The following is a 21,882-nucleotide window of genomic DNA, read 5'->3' as shown; positions in this document are numbered from 1 at the left end:
AACCACTTCGATCACTGCTCTGGCGTAGTACACACCGCGGTTCAGTAACCTAGACGATGGAATGCACTGCTTATGGACACCCACACTTAAGGAAATCAACTAAACTGAATACACATCACATTCCCATGCTAGAAACTCCCTAGAGGCAAACCAGTCTGTCATTCACTATGACTACAACACACGTTTGTAAACACATTTTTAAAAATATTGTCATGTGTTGTAATGGGGTTTATAGTGACATTTTCGAACGTCACATTTTCGAAATGCCATTTTTTCGACCCCAAAATGCTAGAAAAAAAAAATTCAAATGGTTTTTTAAATTTTATTTTTTAAATGGGAGGTTCCCCCCAAACTCCCATTTTTTTATTGACACTATTTTTACTAACGAAACAAAAATAAAACATAAAATTAAAAAAAAACATTCCAAATTCTTTTTTTTCGCCAAATTTGTTTCGACGGGACTAAATCCCAGCTCATTTCAGGTCTGGAATTCGGGTAGGCCCTTAAGGCTTAGGGACCTGTATGTAGATCAGGAACCGCTAACATTTCAGGAGTGTAAGGAGAAATTTGGGGTGTCAGAGATGGAGTGGTTTAGGTACATACAACTCCGACATTGGTTGACTAATAGGGCCACTCGCCAGGCTGCCAGTAGAACACCACTGGGCATAGAACTCAGAATTCTCGAAGGGCAGCGTCCCATAGGCTGGGTACTTGTTATAAACTTCTGGAAAATGCCTCGGAAGGCGAGAAGCTTCCTTACAGGATGGCTTGGGAGAGGGAATTGGGAGTAGAGGTTCCAGAGGAGTCCTGGCATCGAATATGGTATAGAGCCCATAAGAGCTCTAAGTGCACGTTGGTAAAAGAATGCCATGCTTTCGTTGGTACTTCCCGCCAAGCAGGTTACATGCAATGAACCCAGACTGCCCAGACACATGCTGGCACGGCTGTAGTGAACGGGAAGATTTAGGGCACATGTGGCGGCATTGTTCGGTTATCCAAACCTTTTGGTTGGAAGTGCAATCTAAGATCAAGGACATCACTGGCACACTGCTCCCCATGGACCCACGCATACTAATTTTGGGCGACGTGCCAGAGGAAGGGTCCTTCCCAATGTCGGGCTCCAGAGCAGCCCTAATTGCCCAGCTGCTTACTGCGGCACGAATCACAAGAGCTTATTTCTGGAAATCTGTCGAGGGGCCGCATATGGTGTATTGGTGGGTTAAAGTGTGGTAATTGATGGGTCTTGAGAAACTTACTGCCATTCTAGAGGGGAAACTCTCGAAATTCATACGGATTTGGAACCCTTTCTTGAATTATGTGTTAGACAGAGAGAAGATGTTCCTTCAACCGAACGTAATGACACTTTATGAACTCCTGACATATCTGACATTGCCTTCTATTGCACAGACTCCAATTATATATGTATATATTTTTCCATCCGTTTTTGGCAATATATCGTTCCAATGCTTTCTTCCCTCCAATTGATTACTGATAAATAAATGAATTCGCACATGATTACGTTATGCTCTATGAATTGATACTAAACTGTTGTGATTTGCTGAGCGGGAGCGGACTTTTGAGGAGGGAAAATGAATTGATGAGTTTATGAATTATGCACATCTTGTATTGTCATTGTTTGGATTAAATGTTTTAAAAATAAATAAAATAAATAAATAAAATAGGTCTTTATTACATTGAACCGGTCCTACACCGTGAGTGGCGTGGAGAAGTTGAGGGCCCCAATCTCTGGCTCCCCAGAGTGCCAGAGTATTTGCAATATTGGTACCACCGCCCCTGCCTGAAAACCTATCAGCCTGTGCACTGGCCCAGTCCCCTTTCTTCTTTTTCAGAAAAAACGAGGACTTGTAAACCCCCAAGACAAAGTAGTGTGCAACCAAAAAGGCCAGTACCAGAATGGACCTGGGATACATTGTGGAAACCCAGACTGAGGAAACAGGAATCGAGTCATGACCATAAATGGAATGGACTGCGACTTTTCCTTTCCAAGAGGAACGAGACACCTCATCACTCCTAAACAGACCCAGGGGAAGGGTCGGATAACAGAAAACAGAACAGAAAGTGACTGCAGGGGAGCAGGGCGACCCAGAGATCCTGCTCAACCCTGGTTGGACATCAAACTCACCAACACTTAAAAAGAATCAAAGGCCAAATTAACAGAAGGCGCATGTGGCTGCCAGCACAAGAATGGAAACTGAGAAGGGACCAGGGTTAGAAGCTTATTAAAGGCTTCAGAGGAAGTCCTGGCCTCCAGGGCACTAACTCAGCTAGAGATTGGCCAAGGGGATCGGGTAATGTAGAGGGCCAATGGGAATTTGGAGTAACTCCACAACAGGGAAGGCTGGACTATAAAAAAGCAAGCAGGTACAGAAGAGGGTGAAAGGTGTTCTGTTGAGGTCTGGAGCAGTGTAGGTGGACCAAGAGACCAGAGAGGGGTGCACAGCAGCTGGGGAAGGAGTGTAAGGAGACTGTTGGAGTAATGTGCAAGTGTGATGATCAGGTGTTTGAGCTGAGAGCAAGGTACCAACTGAGTTGTTTATTTGGGAGTGGGAGATTGACTGGAGGAAAGATAGAAATATAAGGGGGGGAGGTAAGAGTAGTTGTGAGAGAGGCTGTGTGTTTTGAGTGCATGCAAGAAAGAGGGGAGTGAGAATAGGCAGGTGGAATAGTAGGAGTGAGAGGGGTTGGAGAGAGGGAACCCCAGGGGGAGTTGTGGGCAGAGATAGGAGAGCTGCGATGGAGCAGCAAGAACAGGGGGAAGGAGTGTGTGGGGAAAGAGATAAATGAAGCAAAGTAATACCAGCAAGCTGAGAATAGTGGAGCGTGGAGATAAGGGAAGTGGTGGAGACCAGTACAGTTATGATCAGTGGAAGGAGAGTGTAAAGAAAGAGGCCGAGTGAGAAGGACGGGAAGTGGGAGAGAGAGGAGACAGGGGAGTGAGGAGAACATGTGGAGTCAGCCACTGAAAACAAGAGAACAGAACAACCAGCTAACCCGTTAGCAGCAATGCCCTGTAAGACAAAGAATTTCAGGGAGCAAAAGGCTACTTTACATGCCCACAATGCCTTGTAGATGTGGCTCTCAGCTGGAGGTAAATTTCCAGCAATGGTTGCTAGGTGGTGCTGCGCATGTGTGCCTTGGCTCACAAGGATTATTCTACTTTCAGATTTCAGGAGAAAGGATTTTTTTCAATCCTTTTCAAACCCACCATAACTTTGCTGGTGTTGCACACACACACTTTTCCTGTCTGTCTCTTGTGCCCTCCTCACCCCCAGGTCCCTGGAAAATGTGTGTAGTAGCACTCTGCTCCCCCGACCCTTTAGTCTTTGAATGTATATTTAAAAGGAAGCAAAGGGTTGTGCTTTCCATATCTACAATAGGATGCCACTTCTTTGGTTCTCAGACGCAAAAGCATCGGCAAGACATTATATTGTCAGTGGGGCTATGAGAAATACCACCCGTGCCCCCATCAGGGAATCGTGCATAACCTACCTTGCTTTTCATATTTTTGTTGCCCACGCAGAGCAAAACGTAAGAATTTGGATCTTTGTCCGTCTTCTGCATTGTGGAACGAAAAATATATAAACAAATAATTAACTTTAAAACGGATGTACAGCAGTTCAACAATAAATACAGACCATATTTGAAAAGTATCTGTTTTTAAAATAAGAGCACGTTACTGTTCTGTTAAGGCATATCTTTTGGGTTTGTAGATTTAACTTTTTTTTTTCATAACAACATTTTATTGATCTTACAGGATAGAGTTACATGCAACAATGCAATATATTTCAATTTAAACATTAATTAGTGCCTTTGTAGTCTAATGTGAGTTGGAGGGTGAAGAAGATGGTGGGTGGTTCTTGGATGTGGCGATTAGGTGGAAAAGTTCTGGGTACATTTTCCCTCTGTTCCGGTGTGTTCGGGGTTTGGTCGAAGATTAGTAGAGGGGGCTGCATTGGAGCCATCTAGTAAGTGGAGGTCTCCTGGTGAGGGTTGGGTATTTGGCCGCATAGTCCAAGAATGGATCCCATATATTCAGGGTTCTGTTTAGGGAGTCCGAGCGGATTGCTGTGATTTTTTCTGCTACTGCAATCTCCCAGCATTTGGCCCACCTTAGGGCGATCGAGGGGCCATTTTTGTCTTTCCATAAACGAGCCATAGCGATCTTTGCGGCTAATAGCAGGTGGTTGCATAATTGGGAAATATGACCCGAGATTGGGAATGCTCCATAGGCGGGTTCGCCCAGGAGGACAATTCCTGGGTCCCAAGGGATAGAGAGGCCAGAGATTTCTTTAATGTGTTTCAGCACTTCTTTCCAGTATATTTCTGCCTTTGGGCAGCTCCATACTAGGTGATAGAGAGATCCGGGGGCTTGGCACCCTCGCCAGCATGTGGCGGGAAAGTCCGGGTTGGCTTTGTGGATTTGGGTGGGGGTGATGTAACATCTGTAGCACAGTTTATAGCCTCCTTCCTTATTCGTGACGCATTGTGAACTTTTATGTAGTCTGGACCAGATTTGCTCCCAGCTTTCTGCTGCTATTTCCCGGCCAATATCCTTTTCCCATTCCGCCATATATTTTTCTTTCTTTGCTGGGTCCGATCTGTCTAGGAGCCGGTATATGATGGATATTTTCCCTTTGTTGGTCGGGGATGTTAACGTGAGCTCCAGGGCTGTTGGTTCTCTCGAGCATTTGTCCCGGGTCCTTCTGTGTGACAGCCAGTGTCTAATTTGTGAGTATCGGAATCTTTCCTGTTCCCCCACTCCGAATTTTGATTTGCATCTCTCGAAGGTGATGGGCAAGCCTTCAAGGAAATCGCTAGTTTTTGCCAGGCCCCCTGCTATCCAGGCGTGAAAGTCTCGAGGTGGGTTTCCAGGGGTAAATTCCGGGTTTTTCCAAATGGGAGACATGGATCCCAGGGAGCTGCGAAGTCCCCATTTCCGGGCTGCAGATTTCCAACATTGGGCTGTGATGGTCGTGGCAGATAGTGGCCCGGAGTTGGCTTGTGGTTTTAGTAGTGGTAGGTGTGGGAGGTCATGTAGGGGGACCGGGCACCAGGATTCTTCGATTTGACGCCATAGCGGGGGGTCTACTTCCTGCACCCAAGCGAATGCGTGCGATAGTTGAGCTGCTAGCGAGTATCTGGCTAGGTCAGGGACACCCATTCCTCCTAGTGGTTTGCCTTTCATCATGATTCGTTTGTTGATCCTGGGCCTCTTCCCTCACCAGACAAATTCCATTAGTTTCTTCTGTAGTGCACGTATGGCTGGGGGTGGGATTTGTAGTGGCACGGATTCGCATGGGTATAGCCATCTGGGGATCAGGTTCATTTTCACAGCTGAGATTCGTCCGAACCATGAGATTTCTTGTTGTTTCCATCTTTTGAGATCATTTTGAAGGGTGCTGAGTAATTGTGGGATGTTCGAGTATAGGCGCATTGGGTTTCCGGTGATCTGGACTCCGAGGTATTCTATGGCGTCTTTGGCCCAGGGAATTGGTGAGAGCGGTGCGAGGGCGGCCTCGTCCAGGTGGGTTAGATTGACGGGTAGTGCTGAGGATTTGGTTAAGTTGACTTTAAATCCTGACATGGTGCCGAACTCCTCAATCTCTTTCCATAGTGTCCCCAGGGAGGCCGAAAGGTCTGTAATGGTTAACATCACGTCGTCGGCATAGAGTGCGATTTTATATTCGTGATTTCCCGCTTGGATTCCTTTTATGGCTTCATTTCGTCTGATTCTGGAGGCGAAAGGCTCCATGGATAGAGCAAAGATCAGGGGCGAGAGCGGGCAGCCTTGTCTAGTGCCTCTTGTGATACGGATGTGTTCGGAACTTGTGCCATTAACTCAAAGTTGTGTAGTGGGTATTTGATAATTAGCCATGACCCATGATGTGAAGTTGGGGCCGAAGCGTTGGAGGACCTTGTGGATGTATCCCCAGTCCACCCGATCAAAGGCTTTGTGGGCATCTAATGATATTACCGCCATTTTTGTTTTGGATTTGTGAGCGCCTTCAATTAGGTTTAGTACTCGCCGAATGTTGTCATGGGTCCCTTTGCCAGGGATAAATCCTGTTTGGTCACGGTCGATTAGGCTTGGAAGAGTTGGGCCCAGTCTTCTGGCTAGCACTTTGGCAAAGATCTTCCCATCATTGTTTAAGAGTGATATGGGCCGGTAGGATTCTGGGAGTTCGGGGTCTTTTCCGGTTTTATGAAGCAGGATCGTGATCAATTCGGCCATGGATTTAGGAAGGAGTTGAATAATGCGGATAGTTGTGGGGCCAGAACTCTGGCGAATCTTTTATAGAAGGCTGCGGTTAGGCCATCTGGGCCTGGAGCGGAGGGTTTGAGAGCTTTGATGGCTTCAATAATTTCTTCTCCACCGATGGGAGCCTCCAGATGTTCCAGATGTGCGGGGTTGCGGGGCGGATGTGCGCTCAGGTATTCTGGTAGATCTTCTAGTATTAGCGGGTCACTGGACATTATAGATGTGTGGTATCTCAAGAGTTCGTTTATTTTCTCCGATTGGGAGAAGAGCAGTTTTCCATTTCCTCCTCGTAGTTTAAGTATGTTGTTCCGATTACAGAGTGCCCTCAGCTTTTGTACTAATATCCTGTTTGCTTTGTTTCCTTTGGCGTAGTAAAATTGATTTGGCTGTCCGGTCGGGACAGAGCATTTCCAGGGCTGTTTTCACCTTTCTCAGGGCCCGCTCGGTTTTCCTTGAGTATTGAGTTTTTAGCTGTGATTCGTGGAGGGATACTTCTTTTTCTAGTTTGGAGGAGGCTATGTTTGAGATCCTTCGCTGTTCAGCTCCGGCCCCTATTAGGACACCCCTAACCACCGCTTTCATTGCGTCCCAGATTGTACTGATGGGGGATATTTGTGTGGTGTTCTCTTCAAAGTAGTTTATTAGCGAGTCCTCCACTTCGGCTCTTATGCTAATATCTAGAAGGAGTGAGTCGTTCAGTTTCCAGTACCTTTGAGGGGGGGATTTCTGGCCTGAGATGTCCAAGTTTACAAAAATCGGGGAGTTGTCGGAGATCATGCGTGTGTGAATTTCCGTGCCATTGACACAAGGGTAGAGGATGTCAGGGATTAAGATTAGGTCAATTCTTGAGTATCCCTTATGAACGTTGGAGAAATGTGTGTAGTCTCTTGAGGTGCCATTTTGTATTCTCCATGCATCTACTGTTTCTGTTTCTCTGAACAACTTAAGTAATGCCAGGGCCTGCGTGTAATCGTTATTCGTGGCGGGAAGAGTTTTGTCTATCAGAGGGTTAGGGATGGCATTGAAATCTCCGCCAATGAATAGGTGGCCTTCCCGGAATGATAGGATCGTTGGTAAGATGACGTTTAGGAACTTGCATTGGGAAGTATTGGGACTGTAGATTGAGACAAACGTGATGGGAAGTTCTTCGAAGATACCTTTGAGTAGCAAATAACGGTCCTCCGGGTCTCTCCTTATTGTGATGTTGCTTACTGGGATTTTGTCGCTGAGAAGGATTGCTATCCCCCTTTTCTTTGAGCCAGAGGTGGCGAAGGACTGTTTGCATCTCTTAAATTTTATGCGGTGTTCATCCTCTGCGAGGAGATGCGTTTCTTGCAGTAGGACGATGTCTCCGGCCAGTTGACCCAGGCGGTGTTCTACCGATTTGCGTTTTCTTGGGGAGTTCATCCCCTGTATATTCCAGGAGAGGAATCTTAACTCACTTGTATTAGCCATCTCTGGCAGCGTGGCGTTGAGGCTGTCTTGTGGGATTTATCCCTGGGTTGATCTGTGGGTTTTGGATAAGGCCTGATGAGTGATGAATTGTGGGTTTGTTTTCGTATGTTGTTGCATGTTGTGTTGCAGAGTCCTTGGATGACTCTAGGGACGGTGAATAATCATGATAAATAGTACAATCCTGTAAGTTTCATAATTCTTTCTGTATCTTTACTCCTTCCCTAACGTTGAACTGGTAGAGGGAACGTCTACCTACTGCCACTGGGGAACTTGTGGCACCAATGCGCTCTGTGTGGCCAACTGGGCCGCCGAGACGAACCGCGTGATTGCTCGCCGGAGGGCACGCCTCTGTATAGGTGCATGTGAGTTGCTTGTGTTAGCTCTAGAGGGGCCTCATTTGTTCTTGGGTGAACGCATCATGAGGGGTCCACCGCCTCCTAGACCGGGAATCTGCTGTCACATGCTCAGCCCCCATCGCCGTCTTTTTTCAGGGGGCCCCTGAGTCTGCGTCGACTGCTGGGCTTGCACCATGACCCTCCAGGGGAATTGTCCCGGGGGGGCGAACTGGTACTTCAGGTTCGTCGCTGGGGACGGTATTGTTTATGCCCATGAGTTTTTCCGCTTCTCTCAACGACTATTTGCCTCTGTGCTCCATCCCATTTAAATTTCACTGAGGTGGGAAAACCCCAGGGGTATGGGATTTTCTTCTCTTGTAGCCAGGTTGTCAAGGGCTGCATAGCTTTCCGTTTCAAGAGCGTTGCGCTCGCTAGATCTTGGTAGAGTGAGATCATGGACCCTCGGAAGTTGATCTGTCTCATTTGCTTTGCTTCTCGCATAATGTCCTCCTTTATCTGAAAAAAGTGTATTCTGGCCAAAACATCTGGGGGGAGTGTGGAGGTCTTCCTTGAAGTGGTTCTGTGCACTCGGTCCAATTCTAGTGGGGAGTTGTCTGGGAGGGTGATGATAAATCGAAAGAGGTCCGATATGTAAGCTTTCAGGTCTGATTCCGGGATAGTGGTTGGGATCCCTCAGATTCTGATGTTGTTCCTCCTTGATCGGTTTTCCAAATCCTCCTGTTTTGCGTCAAGGATGTTGCATCTAGCTTTGAGGGCGGCTATCCTGTCCTTGTTATGTTCATCTTCGAATCTTTGGTCACAGATTTCGGATTCAATTTCGGCAGTCCGATGCTCCACTTTCCCCATTCTTTTGTTCAGAGGGTTTGTTTTCTTAGTTATTTCCTCAGAGCTTTTTTGGATTTCCCGGATTAGGGCCGCTAGTAGGTCTTGCAGATCAGCTTTAGTTGCAGCTTGTGGCGGAGTGGAATCTGCTTCTGCAGCTGGTGCGGCACTATTTTTGTTAGTATCCCCCGGCGGGTCGGCTTTCTTGGCTCATTCAACAGCCGCGGATGTCATGAGGGTGATAATGTCCAATTGTTTGGGTGTCTTCACGCTTTTAGACATTGTGGTGGAAGATTGGGGAGAGTGGCAGCTCTTCGGTGTGATTAAGACAGTGGGAACTGTGTGATTTCCGGGAGGTTCTGGGGCTGGGACTCCGAGTCCAGAGGCGGGAGTCGCCTGAGTCAAGAGGGATCCGTCTAAGGATTTTTGGGGGGGGTCCTGGAAGCGTGAGGAAGCTGAAGTTGGGGCAGTGGCTTCGCCTGTGTCCAGGATAGATCAGGAGGGATCTGCCGCTGTGGGGCTCGAGGGGTTGGGACGGCGAGTCCGTGGGGCCTCTCCCCGCCGCACCCCTGGAGCAAGTAGGCCGCACTCCCGCTCCCTCCCCCGACTCCTCAACTCCCGACCACGATGTTGGGGGTCGCTGTGCAGCTGTAGAGGATCCGGGCACTTCCTGTAAACAGGGGTAACTTGGATAGGTAGTGGGGGTAGCAACCCCTGCAGGTCTGTGGAGCGGTGCGCCACAAGATATATGGTGGTAGCAGGCCGATGAGGGGAGGGGGCGAGGAGCACCGGAGTTGGGGTGCGGATCCGGGCCTCAGCTTGATGTGATGGACGTGCTGGCCCGGGCAGCTGGGGGGAGGAGGATCCAGGCGAGCTTTGGTGATGATGTGAGGTGGGCAGAAGGCCCTGCTGCAGTGGCGAGTGATACGGGTTCCGGCGGGGATCCGCAAGATGGCCGCCGGGCCCAGAGGCGCAAAAACTTTGGGGTCTGCAGCGTGGGTCCCAGGCCCCCGGGGCGTCGTTCCAGGACAGGCGAGATTTAACATTTTTGAAAGCATGGTCAAAAAGCTAGTAGCTTTGTAGAAGTACATTTTGGGAGCAGGATGGTGAAAGTAGGGAGAGGGGCGGGAAGAAAGGATGGACCGCTGGCTTATTTAGCAAACTGGCAGCACCTCAAAAGAGACAAGAAATTGCCTCAATGAGCTCTGACATGGTTCCTGACAAGCTCCAAAATTATCCACGAATCATTCTGAACAGTGACATGAAAAGACCTGACTTGGTCACATGCCACATCATGTCACAAAATAATAGGCCTAAAATACAATCAGCGTTTTGATTAACGCTTTTGTTCAGAATAACATTTGTAAGCTGAAAAACAGGCAAGTTTCAATTACATATTTAAAATGCAATTGGCTCAATTTGGAGGGGACAAAGTTACGCAAAGCATTTCCAGTTTTAGGTCTGAAAATCTGGACTCTCTCTGCTAAAAACAGGTACCTGAAAGACATGAATTGATCTTGCAAAGTGTGTCTTCAATTAATGCACGGAGAGTATTTTTACAGTATGCTTTGTTCCCATATAACTGTGTAATGCCTTTTAGAACTAGACTGATATGAATTAAGATGAAACTAGTCTAAAGCCTGTGTACACGGGCCAACGTGCGTAAAGAAAGACATGTTCAGGGTGTCAATATGTTTTGTGGTATACTCCTGACCTGACCCGTTGCGTCGGTGTGACAGGGCAGCTCTCTCCCTCAGTGTTTGGAGTTACACCACGGGTGCTCTCTGCTCCGGCGCCACAGATGCTCCCACCACCCCCTGCCCTTATACCCCTCACACTCCTTCTCCTGACCTGTTATGCCAGTGTGACAGGGCTGCACTCTCAGCATTTGGAGTCACTGTCCCACTTTCACTTCAACGTCCTTTGGAATCCCCGCTGAAACAGCCAAAAGCCAATAGAACTACACCTCCCAGAGGTCTGTGCATTCAGCAGTCTGTCTCCTAGGTTTTCATTCACACAGTAGGACCACTACCCATTTCCTTAGGCAATAGCTCTCTCTAGTGGTGACATGAGTGAAGTGGCCAGTGCTGCTTCGGACAAACCTACACCTGCCCTTTTACTAAATAGTAGGATAATGACTTTTCAATTAGCCCTTCTTTAGGTAACCATGTTACCTGGCAGCCTGGTACCTGAGCAGGATATTTGATGATTGGTTTCAGAAGAACAAGTTACTTCTTACCTTGTAACGTTCTTTCGATGGGATGTTCCTCCGACGTATTCCTGATCTTAGATATCTCTTTCCAGCTTTGCTGGCCTCGGAAACGTTTTCTCTCTAGAGGGTGCTGCGCGTCGACGTCCGCCGAGTCGATGTCCCTCGACGTCCGCCGAGTCGATGTCCCTCGACGTCCGCCGAGTCGATGTCCCTCGACGTCCGCCGAGTCGATGTCCCTCGACGTCCGCCGAGTCGATGTCCCTCGACAACCGCTGTATCGACGTCGACGTCATCCTGCCTATAAAGGCCGCGCGCAGCATCCGTTGCTCAGTTCTGTTTTGTAGCCCACAATAATTCTTTCTGGACTAGACTAATCACCCTGAAGGAGCGTAGGCTGCAACAACAAGGGAAGTAGTACTGCGGGGATGGATGGGAGGGTCGATAAGGAATACGTCGGAGGAACATCCCATCGAAAGAACGTTACAAGGTAAGAAGTAACTTGTTCTTCAAAGGGATTGTGTCCTCCGACGTATTCCTCATCTTAGATAGGCTCCCATAGCAGTATTCTGTTATTGAAGGTGGGAGTACTGACTTCATGCTTCCTCTTATTGATGAATAGAGTGCAATACTGCCCTTCCAAACCTAGTTTCCTGACTGGAGGAGGAATCCAAGTTGTAAAACCGTGTAAAGGTATGGACGGACGACCATGTGGCAGCCGCACATATGTCTCGAACCGGCACTCCTCTTTTGAGGGCCGATGAAGCTGCGATACCTCTGGTCGAATGAGCCCTAAGATTTTGAGGGGGCTCTTTTCCTGCCAGTTTATAACATTCCAAAATGGCTAAAATAATCCATCTGGAAATGGTCTGCTTAGTTATCGGTAGCCCCAGCTTGTGACCTGCGTAGCCTACAAACAGCTGGTCTGCTTGTCTTATCCTAGCCAGCCTACTAATGTAAAAACTTAAAGCCCTTCTTGGGTCCAGCCTGTGTAACCTCTCTTCCTCTTTCCCCGGATGGGGAGGAGGATAGAAAGATGAAAGGGTAATCTTCTGTGTGGTATGAAATTCAGAAACCACCTTTGGGAGGAAATTAGGCTTCACTCGCAGAACAACTTTGTCTTTGTGAAAGATTGTATGAGGGGGTTTACAAGAAAGAGCTTGTAACTCGCTCACCCTTCTAGCAGATGTAAGTGCTACTAATAAAACAGACTTAAGGGTAAGAAACCTTAACGAACAAGAGTGGAGCGGTTCGAAAGGTGTGCCCATCAGGAAAGTTAAGGTGCGCCCATCAGGAAAGTTAGGACTAAATTTAAATCCCATAGGGGAACCTGGAATGGTCTTGGGGGATAAACGTTAGTTAACCCCTTTAGAAACTGTATTACCAAGGGTAACTTGAAATAGGATGGTTCTTCCGCAGTGCGCTTAAAGATGGACAGCGCTGCGAGATAGCCCTTGATAGTGCCAACTTGAAGGCCTGAATTTGCCAAGTAGAGTAGAAAGGATAACACCGTTGGTGTACCACATGAAAAGGGGTCGATATTCTCTTCTCTACACCAGCTGCAAAATCTGTTCCAACGGCAGCGGTATAAAGATTTTGTTGCTGGCCTTCTTGCTGAAAGCAACACCTCCATAACCTCATCAGGGAGGTCCCAATCCTTGTACCTCAGCCTTTCAGAAGCCAAGCGTGAAGGTTGAGGGTTTTGATGTCTGGATGGAGAACCTGACCTCCCTTCTGTGAGAGCAGATTCTCTCTGAGTGGAAGTCGAATTGGAGGGCAGATGGACAAGTCTAGAAGGTCCGGGTACCACGTTCTCCTGGCCCAATCCGGGGCAATTAGGATCATAGTTTTCCGGAATCTTCTCAACCTCCTGATCATTTGAGGAATGACAGGGACTGGTGGAAACGCGTACAGGAGTGGAAACTCCCAGTCCACTATGAACGCGTCTCCCTGAGCTCCTCTCGGGGGAAATTCCCTTGAACAGAACAGATCGCACTTCCTGTTGACACTGGTGGCGAACAGATCCACCTGAGGGGTTTCCCAAAGGGCGAAGATCTCTTGAAGGACTTCCTGAGCTAGTTCCCACTCGTGGGAGACTGTGCTCTGCCTGCTTAGAGCGTCCGCTGTCAAGTTCTTCTCTCTGGCTAGGTGAACTGCCGATAGAGAGATTCCTTCTTGGATTGCCCATAACCAGAGCTGCATCGCCTCTCTGCACATGTTGAGGTAATGCATGGCCACTGTGTTGTCCGTCATTATCAGGACATTCTTTCCTTGTACAGATGGCAGAAAAGCCTTCAGCTCAAGTCTGATGGCCCTTAGCTCTAACAGGTTGATATGTAGTCTGGACTCCGATGGAGACCAATGACCGCTGATCGTCAAGTCGTTGGCGTGGGCTCCCCACCCCATAAGTGAGGCATCCGTGACTACTGTTATCTCCGGCCAAGTTTGCCAAAACTACTCTCCTTTCAGAATGTTCTCCTGACAGGCCCACCACTGAAGGTCTCGAGCCACCCTGTCGGGAACCTGAAGAAGATCTGTCATTCTCCCTGAGAATTGTGACCACTGAGTTCTCAGTGCCCACTGGAAAGATCTCATTCTCAGGCGAGCCTCTGGCACAAGGAAAATGCAGGATGCCATAAGGCCTAGCAACCTCAAAAAGTCGAAGGCTGGGAGACGTTGGGCATTTTGAAACTTGGTGACCATCTGTAGAATATCTTGAACCCTCTCCTCTGGTGGCGAGGCTTTTCCCAGGGAAGTGTCCAGGATCGCTCCGATGAACTGGAGTCTCTGTGATGGTATAATTTGTGACTTCTTTAAATTGAGGGAGAAGCCCAGTCTGTGAAGGGAGTGGCAAACATCATCTAGCTGGATCTGAGCTTGTTCCGAAGATACAGCTCTGATCAACCAATCGTCCAGGTAGGGGTAGACGTGAATCCCTTCCCTCCTTAGACTTGCAGCCACTACCGACATTAACTTGGTGAAGACCCTCGGGGCAGAGGTCAGCCCAAAAGGCAAAACTCGAAATTGATAATGAGAGTTGCCAATTGCTAACCTCAGGTATTTCCTGTGTTTGAGATGGATTAGCACATGGAAATAAGCGTCCTGAAGGTCCAGAGATACCAACCAGTCCTTGAACTGAAGGGCCTGAAGGATCTGAGAGAGAGTTACCATCTTGAATTTGTCTTTCCTGAGGAATTTGTTCAATTCCCGCAAGTCCAAGATGGGTCTCAGTCCTCCGTCTTTCTTTGGTATGAGAAAGTAAGGGGAGTACCAGCCCTTGTTCCTCTCCGCTACAGGTACCGGTTCTATGGCACCTTTCTCTAGCAGGTCTAAAATTTCCTGCAAGAGGAGCGGATCTGGAGCTTTTTGAGAGCTGATCCCTGGTGGATGACTCTGAGGTATGCGTAGGAGAGGCAGGCAGTAACCTTGTGCAACTGTCTCCAATGCCCAAGCATCTGACGTGATAGCCTGCCATTCCGCCAGATGTTGAGTTAACCTGCCTCCTACAGGTGTCTTGTGAGGGAAGTCCTCAGAGTGGTTTAGGGGCGGCTGATGCAGATGCTGATGGTAAAGAGGCACCTGCTTTTGCTGCGGCTTTTGAATATCTACCCCGTCCACCTCGGGTAGTTCTTCTTTGTCCCCTTTGAGCCGGTCGTCCTCTACCTCTTCCGAATGCGGAGTAGAAGCGAAAAGACTTGCCTCTCGCAGAGGTTCCTGTGGGACGAAAAAGGTGTCTGACGGATTGCAGCGCCTAGGGATTTTGCTGCTGCCTTCGATGTTTGCAGTTTTTCTAAACTGTCATCCGCCTTTTTCTCAAACAAAGAAGAGCCATCAAATGGCATATTCAAGAGCCTGGCTTGCACATCTGGGGCAAAACCAGACTTTCTCAACCAAGCAAATCTCCTGGTTGTTGTACTTGCCGCCATTGCTCTGCTGATACTGTCAGCCGAGTCAATGCCCTTCTGGAGCGCTTCACACATAGCGTCTTTACCGTCCCTTATGATATTTAGGAATACCTCCCTTTCTTCTCCCTCCGGGATGCAGTCAGCCGCTGTAGAAGCACACTCCCAAAGTGTATGGCTAAACCTAGCAAGGATGCAGATGCAGATGCTGATGGTAAAGAGGCACCTGCTGTTGCTGCGGCTTTTGAATATCTACCCCGTCCACCTCGGGTAGTTCTTCTTTGTCCCCTTTGAGCCGGTCGTCCTCTACCTCTTCCGAATGCGGAGTAGAAGCGAAAAGACTTGCCTCTCGCAGAGGTTCCTGTGGGACGAAAAAGGTGTCTGACGGATTGCAGCGCCTAGGGATTTTGCTGCTGCCTTCGATGTTTGCAGTTTTTCTAAACTGTCATCCGCCTTTTTCTCAAACAAAGAAGAGCCATCAAATGGCATATTCAAGAGCCTGGCTTGCACATCTGGGGCAAAACCAGACTTTCTCAACCAAGCAAATCTCCTGGTTGTTGTACTTGCCGCCATTGCTCTGCTGATACTGTCAGCCGAGTCAATGCCCTTCTGGAGGGCTTCACACATAGCGTCTTTACCGTCCCTTATGATATTTAGGAATACCTCCCTTTCTTCTCCCTCTGGGATGCAGTCAGCCGCTGTAGAAGCACACTCCCAAAGTGTATGGCTAAACCTAGCAAGGATGCAAGTAGCATTAATAGATTTTAGCGCCATGCTACATGCCGAAAAGACTTTTAGCCATAGCATCGTATTTCTTATCGTCCCTGTCCTGTGGGGTGGTAGGGTAAGCAGTCTTGATGTCAGTAGAAGATGCTGCCTGTACCACCAGACTTTCTGGGGATGGGTGTTTGGACAAAAACTCCGGGTCTGCAGAAGATACCCTGTATTTAGCAGACAGTTTTTTATTTACTGCAAGGGACGACATCTGGGGTTTCCCAGTTCGTCATTATTTTTCTTTGAAGAGCTTTATGAAAAGGTACTACAGGATCCTCCTGTGGACCTTTATCAAGAATATCCGTGAGGTCATCCTGTTGGAAAGCCGGTGAAGGTGTTGACCACCCCATAAATTCTGTAATCCTGGCCATTAAGGCTCTATAAGGGGTTTAACTCCTCTTGAACTGGGGTTGCAGATCCCTGCAACTCAAATGGCTCTTCTTGATCAGACAGTTCTCCCTCTTCCATAATTGAAGACATTGTTCTCTATTGGTCTGAGCTCACAAAGGGTGTGAAACCCATCTCCAAGGCAGAGGGTGCCAAACTTGTCGTAATCGGCCTCGAAAACGTCGATGTCGTCGACGCCGACGTCGAAGGCTTCGAAAGTGGCATCGAAAACAAAGGTGGAGGCCTCGAGGTCTTCGATAGAATCGGAATTCTGCTCGAGGATATCGACAATCTCGACGACATCGAAGACCTGGGAATAGCCACTGGGTGCGCCGCAACCGTGACTTTCCTTGGCGTCGACGCTGGTGTCGAGGATGGCGTCGAGTCGACAGACCCATGTGTCGAAGGTCCCTTCGACAACGGCGTCGAAGACACCGACCTCGGCGTCGACGGAACCTTCGTCGACGGAACCTTTGAAGAAGGATTCGAGGTCTTTGCTTTACTCGAAGGTTCGTGACGCGCTCGAGAAGCTTCCTTCGCCGGGTGCTGCAACTTGCAGCATTTTGGACCTTCGGGTTTTTCGACCAGAGCATCGCTCTCGGCAGTCTTCGAGGGGGTCGAGGCCGCTTTCTCGAAGACGCTCATCATATTTTTTCGGAATTCCTCCCATTCAGCCCGGGAACTATGCTTCGTGGGGCAAGGGATTCTCTTAGGTGAAACAGAGGAAGAGGAGGACGAAGAAGGGGATCTTCGGCGTCTCCTTTTCAAGTGCTTCGATCTCGAAGAGCGATGGGACCCGCTTTGAGACCTGGAGCGCGAATGGTGACGAGGAGACGAATGTCTCGACTTCGTCGAGGAAGAAGCTTTAGAAGTCTTACCTTTTTCCAGCTTCCCCCTACGCTCCTTCAGGGCTTTAGCTGTCATGGACATACAGTCCTCACACTCCGAACAATGGTGTTCAGCTCCCAAACACCACAGACAGACCCTGTGAGGGTCAGTTATCGACATCTTTTTTTCACAGTCTCAGCATTTTTTAAAGCCGGACCGAGGGGTTGTCGGTTCAGACGAGGAAGCCATCGAGTATGGATCGAATATCTCGAGGAAAATGGAATATTATATCTACGAAACTGAGCAACGATATTCCGAGGCACTGAGTAAGCGCAGAAAAACGGAACTTAGCAACGGACGCTGCGCGCGGCCTTTATAGGCAGGGACATCGACTCGGCGGACGTCGACGCGCAGCGCCCTCTAGAGAGAAAAACTTTCCGAGGCCAGCAAAGCTGGAAAGAGATATCTAAGATAAGGAATACGTCGGAGGACACAATCCCTTCGAATTTTGCATTTGGGAAGGGAGAATGCAGAAGCACAACAGTTTTTGAGTAAATTCTGCTGAAATAAAATGGGAATACATAGCTATGAATGTTTTAGAATTCCAGCGCTTATGTTCGCATCGTGCTCTGATGGAATATAGATTTCTGAGAGTTGCTTGATGAACTTTCTTAATGTTCCATACCAACACTGGTACCGTGGATGTAAGATCCAGAACAGTCATGCCATAGTCCAAACGTGGGCCAGATGGGCGCAGTACAGAATCATGCACATTTTTTAAAGTCTTTATGAACATGTGTGGACCATTTGACATTGTCAAGTTACACTTTAGTCTCCAATACTGACCAGGTGGTCGAAACACTCAATTTCCGAGCCCCTCTATGTAGTTGGACGAGGAGAGATGGCCTACTGAAAATATTACTTATTTGACCAGCTTAATGCTCACTGATACTGTCGCCTTTGTATGGGTAAATGCTAGATAAATGATAAAATATACACATATATATCAATAATCTATCATTTTAGCTTTCGCAGGTTAAATTGCAATCCTTCAGTCTGTAACATGTTGAGCACATCAGGGGATCATAAAGGTACGAGGAGTAAAGTGAATGCCCAGCTGTCTCTGGTGAGACATTTCATAAAATAAAATACACTATAATTTCCCTAGCGGCGTCATCTGTGGCAGGGTGAAAGGTGCGATCTGCAAGTTGCACACAGGCATGTGGGTGTGCCAAGGAAAGCTACCTATGAAGTCTATGAGAAAAGGAAGGCACAGGTGCCTTAAGCACACCTAGATTATCCCAAGGACCCCAACGGTACCTCCTGCCCCCACATTGCAAGGGGGCAATCAAACACAGACACAAGCAAACAATGCAACATTTGGGATTTCTGATCTATATTGCGAGATTGTTTTCATTACTATACTCAATGCCATTGCACTGTATGGGTTTGGAAATGTACATTTTTTTTATTTTTTAACTCTGTTACTGTTATAAAAAGTAGTTTAAAAATAAAAACACAAGCCAACACTACACCCATCTTAGCCCAAGGACATCTGACTGAGCCCCACTCTGATGAAACTGCAAGCAGGTAGCTCTGTCCTAAAATTGATCTTCTGTACCAACAATCAAAACGAAATAATTTAGCCGGTAAGATAGTTCAGCGGGTTGAGTGCTTGCTGAAGGCGATCTGCAGGTCGGAGGTTTGAATCCCTGCAAAGCCAACTCGCCATCATCCTTCTGAGGTCGATAAAGGAGTACCTACTTCCTTTGGGTGATATATGTTCAATGTAAAGCACTATATAAATAACACATCATTATCCACTCGTTTTCCCACATCCAGGGAGACCAGTAGTAGGTGTTATGGTGGTATATATATTTGGTGGGCCTAGTGGATCAGGTCCAAGGTGCTTAAATTACCACTTTAGTAAGAGGCAAATACGGTGTCGGACGCATTAACATTGGGGGTGGGGATCAGATTGGTGGTAGTTGAGATGGCGGTTATTTCCTTGTTCCCTCGTAGCTTGCGTTTTGGATTGTTTTACATTCGGCGATATGATTTTATATTGTTCAAGCAACCTTTACTTATAACGGATTTAACGGGTTATGCCTTTGGGGATTACATTTTAATTGTGGTCTACAAGTGCTTTGCGATCCAATAAGGAACGGCCTGTATATGATGACTAGGTGTGAAGGGGCGTGATGAGGTTGGCATGGCACAGACAATATGGAGAGGAAGGAGGCGCAGGGTTTGCGAGTGCGACTGACCGGCAGAAGGAACATTTACCTTGACGTAGCTGTTTTTCAGCTTCCTTGCCCCGTATTCACTGTTTGAGTACTCAAAATGATGCTTCTGTTGAAATGAAAAACAGAAAATGTTTCAAATTCAGGACATTTAAGAAATATCAAATGGATTCTTGTATAGAATTTAGATGAACTTACAGGAAGGTTGAAGGCACTGTCCAAGTACACAATAACCATTGCCGCTGCTTGGCCTTTTGTCTGTAAAGAAAAACATACAAATAATATTCTTTTATAGAATTAACATTTCATGTTCAAAAGCGACTTTTTAAAATGATTGATTTGCGTGGTTCAGCTTTAACTAGTGCCAGGTTTCAAGTAAACGCTGAGATATGTACAGAGGTATCATTTGCAACTTCACGCATCCTCCTCTTTATGGCGTCCGTCTGGCGGCTGGTGGGACATGCACCAACTGAAGGCTTCTGTGTTGGCAAAAACAATGTCCCTGATTTTTGTTTTTTATTAACCTCATAATGTCCGTTTTATATATTTACTTAGCAGGGAGTTGTTCCAATTCTTTGTCCCTTCTATGCATTCAAAGGTCTGTTTCTAGTCCCAGCCCGACCTGTATTTTCAATTCTGTGCAGATCCAATCCGAAGGTTTACCCTGTCTTGGACCCATAAGAAGTCCTACCATTTGGTGCACAGGAGCGCGCTTACATCCATCCACCAGTTTGGGCAGAGGTTCTCGTCTCCTGGGCCTAGCAAAAGGCCACTGAAGCTGCACATGAGACTGGAGAGTTTTCCCACAGAAATCATGAATATTTTCCCCTCAAACAAGGCAACGATTGACATAACCTTCTGGGGCATACCACGTCCATAGTCATGCCGCCCTCAAGCGCTCGGTCACATGGCCTAAAGTGATCGCTAGAGCCACCGTCCTGTCCAAAATATACCATGCAGCCCCACACACAGCCCCCCTTCCCTATGCCGCCCGAATGCCAACCAATTAATACTTGAGCAGCAAACAGGCAACTCTCGCTTGCTATTTTGAAGTCCCTGATATCGGGTGTTGCGGAGAAGGAATGTTAAAAGGGCTGCACGATGCTCAGCCCAATCTCACGGACTGCAGGAAGACGCTGACATTGTCTGGGGGCAAGACTAGCTTCCCAAGACATCCTAGTTATCCTCTGTACTGGAGTGCAATACATGGCAGACCTCACAAAGCAGGTGTATATGCCCGTCTAAGACCATTGTGGTATGCACGTTCGTAGGTCTTGCCAGTTTGATCCATGCATCAGTAATGACTTGAGAATGGCCTGTCAGAACCTCAGTGTATACATGTGCGGGTAAACAAAGACCTGTATCACGTGTGGAAATGTTGGTTTTCTTATCTTTTCTAAATGTTTCATGGATTGTTATGGCAATAAAGGAGTTTATTTTTTTTTTTTTACAGCGACAGGCTCACGAGAGAGACTGGTTCTGAGCAGTACTGCTGATGAGTCAGTGTTACTGTGTGGTGCATGCCACCAGAGGATGAAGCACAGCAACAAACAACAACAGTGACAAATATTAAAGGCAACTGGAAAGGATGACATGTGCCGAAACTGGGATCTATGGCGCCTGGAAGACCGGCGCGCCAGCTTTCTCTGCTACTGACACACAGCCATTGTTGTGAAGATGGGTTATGCAGCAGAACGTTGGCTGCTTTACTTTTCTTAATCAAGTGTTTTACTCTTCTCTGCCACTGCTGTCCCCTCTCAGCATCTTTCCTACTGGAGAATCGAACCCGCACATCTGCTCTGCCTTCTGGGCAATGCCGCAGGGCCGCTCAAGGCGAGGCAGGGTAACTGATGTTACCATCCAGCAGGCCAGGAGAGGGGCACCCCCACCCCCCTTTGCCTGCTCTTCCCCCCCATCAGCTGCAGAGACACGCAGTCTCTGCTACATAATGCTGTGGAAGGGTGAGGTGTGAACAATCACCTCACCCTTCCTCCAAGCAACTAGGTGCTAAGCACCTAAGGAAACCAACAGTCAGGCAGGGCTCAGGTTCAAAGACCTGCCCCCCCTCAGGGGGCCAAACAGTCGGCTACCCGGCTGGGGGCTGGAGCACAGCCCCCACTACTATGCACATCAAAGACCCAGGGCTCCGCTGGGTCTTATAAATAAGAGCAGCCTGCTCTGAGAAAACACAATCTGTTTGTGGACCCTGAACGGGGACCCAAACAAACCGGAGGTTTGCGGTTCACTCAGCGTCTTCCAACCTTTGCTTCTTTTCCACAAAACCCTCCCACCCTACAAAGTAAGGGAGAAGAACAAAGGAAAAGAGGCACAAGGTACTGTACGGTGCCCACAACAAGTCGTGGGACATGAGAAGGCGGCACGGGCCGGAGAGGGTAACCTCAGGAACCGGTGCCCAAAAGTATGATATTATTATGATATGTGATTATTGTTATCTCCATAACCATATCTGCACAATAAAATCCTACAGCCTTTTATTGCCAACACTTGACAAACTTTTGAGAGCCAATTTATTTCGGGTGAGGGTAAGGGGTCGGCAAATACTAGTGCATGCATATGGGTTCAGCAGTTATGTGCCCGCAGCTTTGGGAGAACGATGCATAGGAAA

The 21,882-nt window shown here is 47.8% G+C and overlaps 1 protein-coding gene across 1 annotated transcript in view; it reads right to left on the bottom strand.

The window, feature by feature from the left end:
• Positions 1–21,882, bottom strand: part of ESYT3 (extended synaptotagmin 3) — a 392,268-nt gene that overhangs the window by 55,556 nt on the left and 314,830 nt on the right. The window contains exons 13-15 of the mRNA XM_069616612.1: positions 19,455–19,514; positions 19,300–19,365; positions 3,511–3,576 (exon numbers count right to left, since the gene is read on the bottom strand). Of these exons, the coding sequence (XP_069472713.1) occupies positions 3,511–3,576; positions 19,300–19,365; positions 19,455–19,514 (192 nt within the window). The remainder of the gene's footprint in view (positions 1–3,510; positions 3,577–19,299; positions 19,366–19,454; positions 19,515–21,882) is intronic.

The sequence above is a fragment of the Ambystoma mexicanum genome, chromosome 9 (genome assembly GCF_040938575.1).
Source record: "Ambystoma mexicanum isolate Mex_15411 chromosome 9, UKY_AmexF1_1, whole genome shotgun sequence".
Lineage (NCBI taxonomy): Eukaryota > Metazoa > Chordata > Amphibia > Caudata > Ambystomatidae > Ambystoma > Ambystoma mexicanum.
Note: the sequence above shows the minus strand (reverse complement) of the source record. Positions and strands in the feature narration are given on the sequence as shown.